We start from the raw sequence: 6,873 nt of genomic DNA, 5'->3' as shown, positions 1-6,873 counted from the left end.
CCTGATTTTAAAAACAGGATTTGGTTTTGTTACAAAAAGCTGCAGCAGACAGAGACGTGAGGTCAGCAGGACTAGTCTCATGACAGATGTTGTTCCTCCATCCTCGCCTCCTCACCTACTTTTCAGGAAGGCAGGTGATGTAAGACGGGTGATGCATCAGACTGTAGACTGTCTGATTCACACACACACACATACACACACACACAATGAACTGTGATCAGACTGATACATAAAACAAACTATTACTCGACTAGCATTGCATCTTTCAGCTTAGTCATCCACGATGTGGCCCGATAGCAAACGTCTGAAAAGGATGTTTTTGTCTTAATGTCACTTCCTTTGTCCCCAGGTATGATTAGTAAAATAAATAAAGAGAATTAACATGATGTACGCTGAGCATTCGCAGTGAAAACAGGACAGGCCATGCACCAACCTTGTATACTTGTCCATAGGTGCCATTTCCAACTACCTCCACCAATTCAAATATCCCAGCTGGATCCTGAAAAGAACAAGAACAGAAAAAGGGCGATTCGGTGTGAATAAATAGCAATGTTAGTATTTTTTTTCTTCTTCTTCTTTATACACAACGTTGTGCACTGTGAGCCAGCTGTTGCGCCCCTGGTCTATATCCCCTACATGCACAAAATGCATCTCGAACAAAGGAAAACCAGACACTGGCAACACCTCGCTGTGGCTCAGCGGTCATTTTCTCCAATACTTCTACTCAATACTCAGTTTAAACTGGGTTGAGTCGGACCGGAGAACCTGTGTTTGTGTCGAGCAACGTGAAAAATAAAAGACAGCAGAACAACATTGTAGGGGAAAAAAACAACATAGGTTCGGTTCTGCAGCGCTCACCCGCAATGAAGCCAAGTCTATGTCTACTAGACTTTTAGCCGGAGAGTCGTTCGCCATCTTTCAAATAAAAGCCGAGCTTTTCCTCTGCGTGCACGAAAATAAAAATATTGCCGCTGTGTATCATTTGCGGGAGGACCTTCTGCGGAAGAATCGGGCAGAGGCCGTCGCGTATTCCTCTCTGTGGGATCCGCTTCTTAGCAGTGAATGCTGGGGGTCTCGCTACTCCATGTTGAGGTGGCAGCAGCGGGCAGTCCGCTCGCTCTCTCTGCTCGTGCCACTGACGTCAAGCGTCGCTCAAAACCCACACTTCCGCCTAAGAGTTTCAATATAAAAGCCTCGTTGATACTGATCTCCTTGTTTCGGTGTTTTCAACGAGACACAAGATTAATATTTAGTTTTAATCGGATTTTAAACAATATAATAATTGTTATAATCCAAGTTTATACTCAGATTCAATTTATTTCATGATTGGCGAGTTATTAACGTTGTAATTACTGCACATCTGTCTATACTACACTTATTGTATAATATTGTAGTTATTGTGGATCTTTTACTTTTTTACTTATTTAATATTCTTTACTGTTTTATCACTTATTTATAATACTTGTTTTGATCTTGTTTTTTACTATATCTCTTGTTTGCACTATCCACTATGCTGCTGTAATCCTGTAAATGTATAATATAGAATGTAATAAGCGTGTAAGCACCACTTTAATGTTGCACTTGGTAAAGGTGGGGCCGTTTTAACTGCTTTATATAGAGTGAGAGTTTAGTATGACACATCTGATTCTGTAAATTAAAGCTCAGTGTCATCAAAAATTATACATATTTCCCTCTGATATGTAGCAGAGTAGTTAGAGGGGTCATAAAATAGAAACAAACAAATAAAGTACATGAAGGCTTCCATAGAATTGTACTTAAGTACAGTATTTAAATGCACGAGTACCTTGTTTGCATGAGTGAATGTAGTTACTCTCAACTACTGACCATTAACAACAATAGCAATGCTTAAAAAAAGTCATAAAGACTCGTAAAATGTATAATAACCTGCTTTCCTGGTAAAAAAAAATAATTACGTCATTCAGTTACCAAGCTGCGTTCGCTACAATTTCGTATTTTTAATCTTTTATGCTGAAAGCAAAACTGCCCCATTTCCGCTTTCATCCTGCCTGCGTCTGTCTGACTTGACGCAGCTTTGCTCGAGAACCGCACAAACACAGGAAGCCGGTCGGCTTCACACAGAAAGAAAAGGGCTGGGCCTCCATGCATCGAGCGTGGATGCTTTTTAACGCACTATCCACACACACACACACACACACACACACACACACACACACACACTCTCGAGTTACCACCTTTTATACCAACCTGCATGTTTGCATAGAAACAACTCACACGAGCGGTGAGGCAGGTGGGCCCCCCCCCCCCACACACACACACACACACACACACACACACACACACACACACACACACACACACACACACACACACACACACACACACACACAGCATCCTTGTGGACATGCGCATGATCGAGTGTCAATATTGGTAATCATGGGTGTGGCAAGTGAGCAATCTCAGGAGTGATGCTGGGTATGTTAATACAGCGGTTCCCAAAGCAGCATGGGACATGAGGGGCAAATAGTATTATTCAATAGCGTTATAATATATAAGTGTTTTTTACTACCTTCTTCAAGTATTGATATACTGTATAGCTAAATAACAGTATTTCATTACATCATGCTTCTCAATTGAGTGTTTGGTCAGTGATGTTCTGCAGGGTCGCTCCCTGTGATGATTTTTGGTAATTACCTCCTTATTAATAATACATTTGTTAGAGCTCAGTCATGCAGGCGGTCTGTATTCTGCCTGAGTTTTAATGCAGCCTCAGCTTCCAAACACAGCAGATCAATATATAGGTATACTGAATTCTTAAAAGGCCTGTCAGCTGTGCACCCAAAGGTGCTACGACCGCTGTCACCTTTCTGTACTCTCAAGGCAGGCTTAGGTTGAATATAAAGCAGCTACATAATATAGTATATGTTACATAAACGGAGGATATTTAAAAACATATATGTATTGATACTACCCGGCATGGATCTTTACTATTAACGGGGTTTGTGTTGAGTCCACTGCAGAGAGGAAACAGTTATTCATCACAACCCCACAACGAAAGTCCACGAACAGAAAAGATAAGCTTTTGGTTAAACAGACTTCGACTCAACGTTTTAACGACGGGGCAGGGCGAACCAGTCTGACAGGGTGAGAGACCTGGTAGTAGGGAGACACACACACACACACGCACACACACACGCACAAAGCCTTAAACTCAGACTCTCAGTGTAACACTTAACTAAAGCAACTTAAAATCCATCTGACAGAAGGTGAGCGTGCGCAGACGACACTGACGCTGTAAACACCGCTCCACCCCGCTCTGTCTGGAAGAGGTTGTTACTGACTTATAGCTATGAAGTCATTGTTTTGCCCTGATGCCCATGGTTCAAATGTTAACATCAACAACCCTGTGTGGTGACGTTTAGTGAACGGACTCAATGCGACTCGTGGTTTCTTAACAACTCAGCAGTCACATTTGAGGTGTTTTACTGACACCTTGTGGATGTTTGCTGTTATCGCAGCAACAAACAGAACATGTGGACCACATCCAGATGTGTGACTTGTGCGCTCTCTCTCACACACTCACACACACACTTTGAAGAAGAAGAAAGAACGGCACAATATTTCACATGGAACTTTATTACTAACTCGTGTTGTCCTCTGTCCTCGTATTATAACCGCCTGTCCAAAATGGCTGCGGAGAGACACGGTTGGTGTCAGGTTAATAATGGTGTATTATAAATAGCAACATGAAGTACAAATGTTGAGTTGCAAGACATGTTAAAGAACATTTACACAGTACATTTCTGATCAAAAAATGATCCTCTCAAATCCAGTGACAATTTCCTTCAATGTCCCAGTGCAGTTTAACAGCTGGATAAATGAAAAGCGTCGGACATCTTTCATCAGCTTCAGTAAAGGCAGAACCACCACAACAGTAGATACACTGAGGGGCGGGACCAAGGCCTTTGTGTCATGATATTTGAAGAGTAATCTACTCACTTCCAAGACATTAAAAGGGATAGTTTGCCCTCGTCCATTGCAGTACATTTCAGTGCTCTACTGTGGGAAATAAACTGACCATGAATAAGATCCTCATACAACCCAAACTATCCCTTTAAATGGAGCAAAACAAAACTGGTAAAAATATATAAAAAGTTACCGCAAAAGCCACTGACGTCCCATAAGTGTGTCTTATATTCCCACCGTTCACTCTCCTTGTCCCAAAAAGTTAGAATCCCTGAAACAGACCAGCTTCGCCTACGTCTAGCATGAGAGCGAGAGGTACAGAAAAGACACAGCATGTCAAAAACGCATAGCATTGTCCACGGCTTTCCTTTTGAAACGGTGACCCACGCGGTCCAGTATAGAAGCTACATTACAGGGAAACATCCCTGGTATTACAGAGAACACCTCTCTCTATGAGGATACGTCATTCAGCATTAAATATAAGATAGCAAATGGGTTCTGGACCTGGATTTTATCTTCATATTGACACAAAAAGATAAATTCTGCAGCTATTATCGCCACTGAATGACATTACGTGACACTACTGTCCTCCATCTTTTGCAACCTGTCAGTTATTTCTAAAACATGAACATTACAGCCGGGCTTTCAGGTCTGCCCGTTCAGTCAGCTACAATACACATCTGTGTCAGTCAACCACAGATGTTGAGAGGATTTCCTGTGAAAACATGTCTTTTAGTCAGTGTTAATCATTATTTTAGTTCAGTAGAAAGTCTGGGCTTGGGTACCCAAACAGTTGAAAGTCCCCCTGGTACCGTGCGTAGAGACGCCGGACGTCCCGCTTGCTGATGCCTGAGAAGTATTGCTCCACCTTTGTCCTGTTGTAGCGGGTGATGCCTGGAGGAATGGCCGGGTAGGACACCATGCCGTCGATGCCCGCTGCTTTGAGGATGTGGGGCGCGTCTTGCTCCAGTGTCTCATGGTGGCCCACCACGCTGTAGTGTATCTCGCACGGCGCGCACAGCTCCGCGTAAGTCACCCAGTGGATGATGTGCTCGCCGAACTGCCGGTCCATGCGCTGGCGGCCCTCCGCGTCGCCCAAGTACCGCACGAAGTCCTCAAAGTGCAGGCCGGAGGCGGCGAGGTCGCTGTCGCGGTGGATCTTGCGGTACTTGCGGATGATGGCCGGGGCGATGTCGTGCTTGTACCACGGCTCGAAGCGCGGGTTCTTCACGAACTTGTCTTTGAAGGCAGAAATCAGGCGCTCGAAGGGGTCTCTCACGATGAAAAACTTAAAGTACGTGCTTAATCTGTTGAGACAAACGAGGGTTTTATGAAGAAAAAAAATGGTTGAGGGGTCGAATCCCGCTACCTGGTGAGTCTTAAACCTACCTGTGAGTAATCTCCTGCGGCGTGAGTGACGACAGGCGGGGCAGGCCGTTCTTCTCGTGGTCATGAACGAGGTTTTCTGGGATCTCCTCCACAGACGGGAACGCTCCTGCCAATGTTAATAACACAAGTCATCCACCGAATTAACAAATTAAACAAATATACCTTGTGGTCACATACAGCACCATGTTTTTTCCCCCCAAAATGTCGAATGTTCTATAATTGTGTGCCCATGTTTTGCTCACTCAACATTGTTATTACCCTCACTTACCATTGAGCACAATGAGGACCTTCTTCCACTGCGTGTTGCCCACTTTCGGCGTCTGGCAGAACAAGATCTTGTGTTTGTCGCAGACAAAGATGCGGTCCAGGACAAACTTGCTGATGGCGGCGTGAGTCAGATTCCCGAGGCTGCTGTTCTTGCACACAGCCGAGAGCAACTCCACTCGCCTCTCAACGACCGGCTGCCAGTCTGCCCCTGTAGGCACCGCCGAGGGCTGACACACAGACATGACACTAATGTGAATGAATGAAGTGTTATTGCACAGATAAACGGGAGTATAATCAGCTGCATTAGTCACCTGATCAGATGGTTGTGGGGCTGGTTTCACCGGGCTGGAAACAGGAATGGGTCTAACCACCTTGGTGCCTGGTACCGTCCAACTCTGACCACCGACCCTCTCTCCGTAGTCTGCAAACACATCAGAGATGGGTGATCACATGTACCCCAACAGCTGCCTGTAGTAGTCAATGACAGACATGGCAGCGTACCGTCTACAGCTCTGAAGCTGATGAACTTGCTGACGAACATCAGGATGAGCAGCACCCAGCCGCACGCCCCGAGGAGCAGCCAGTGGTGCCGCATCGCTTCGCCCATCAGCCGACGGCCATGGAAACACCTGGACACACGGACAAGCTAACTGGAGACTGTGTACTTGACGAGCTAACGTAGCTGTTAGCTTAGCTCAGCTAGTGTCAGTTAGTTAGCCGGACAGCTAGCCACGCCTGTCCCTCCCAGATGTGAAGCAGACGAGTTGATCCACGGGAAGTGTTTGATGGTGAGGTCCAGAGCAGCCTAGCGTCTTACCTTCTTATTGAGTTACAGCTACTTCACAGCTGCACAAACTGGAGGAAATGTAGTACGCTGCCATCGTCTGTTCTTCACAACATCCGGCTGCTAATAAACAAGTAGCTCCCTCTAGTGGCAGCATGGTGGTAACGCTCATTTACCGCTGCCAGCTGTTTACTCTGGGAATTTTATCCAGTTTAACATATATAAAAACATATAATGTATGCAGTCTTAAGTTTCATGTTTGTTATTTACTATGCATGAAGCAGCTTTGTGTGTTGTCTTTATCACTGGAAAAGCTCTAAATAATGTCTTTAACCTATATCTTTATCCACCTACAATTTGAACATTAACCTGCCAAGGCACCCTTTTCTACCGACAGGATCAGCACTGTTCCACGACTGACACAATGTCCCTTTGTTGGAGAAAGAGACGTGGTCTGTCTGCATGTTACACTATGCTCTTTATTGGGA

General features: G+C 44.8%; 2 protein-coding genes across 7 annotated transcripts in view; both read right to left on the bottom strand.

Annotated features, from left to right (window-relative positions):
- Window positions 1-1,103, bottom strand: part of LOC137879145 (mitogen-activated protein kinase kinase kinase kinase 4-like) — a 27,493-nt gene extending 26,390 nt beyond the window's left edge. For all 4 annotated transcript variants that reach the window (XM_068719749.1, XM_068719747.1, XM_068719748.1 and 1 more), the window contains exons 1-2: window positions 859-1,103; window positions 434-499 (exon numbers count right to left, since the gene is read on the bottom strand). In XM_068719749.1, the coding sequence (XP_068575850.1) occupies window positions 434-499; window positions 859-915 (123 nt within the window). In that variant the 5' untranslated portion in view covers window positions 916-1,103. The remainder of the gene's footprint in view (window positions 1-433; window positions 500-858) is intronic.
- Window positions 1,104-3,597: 2,494 nt separating this feature from the next.
- Window positions 3,598-6,506, bottom strand: chst10 (carbohydrate sulfotransferase 10). Of its 3 annotated transcripts, XM_068719777.1 has the most exons (6): window positions 6,419-6,506; window positions 6,103-6,230; window positions 5,913-6,022; window positions 5,603-5,828; window positions 5,335-5,440; window positions 3,598-5,252 (listed from the first exon to the last, which is right to left on the bottom strand). In XM_068719777.1, the coding sequence occupies exons 2-6, from the start codon at window positions 6,206-6,208 to the stop codon at window positions 4,700-4,702; spliced, it is 1,101 nt and encodes a 366-aa protein (XP_068575878.1). In that variant the 5' UTR covers window positions 6,209-6,230; window positions 6,419-6,506; the 3' UTR covers window positions 3,598-4,699. The 3 variants fall into 3 exon arrangements, with proteins under 3 accessions (XP_068575878.1, XP_068575875.1, XP_068575876.1); XM_068719774.1 differs by having other exon boundaries at window positions 5,603-6,022; XM_068719775.1 differs by having other exon boundaries at window positions 5,603-6,022; window positions 6,103-6,488.
- Window positions 6,507-6,873: the final 367 nt, after the last annotated feature.

This window comes from Cebidichthys violaceus, unplaced genomic scaffold, assembly GCF_023349555.1.
Source record: "Cebidichthys violaceus isolate CVI_PGR_0920_01 unplaced genomic scaffold, fCebVio1.0.p SCAF_24, whole genome shotgun sequence".
Taxonomy (NCBI): Eukaryota; Metazoa; Chordata; class Actinopteri; order Perciformes; family Stichaeidae; genus Cebidichthys; species Cebidichthys violaceus.
The sequence above is the reverse complement of the archived record's forward strand: the minus strand, read 5'-3'. Positions and strand labels throughout refer to the sequence as shown.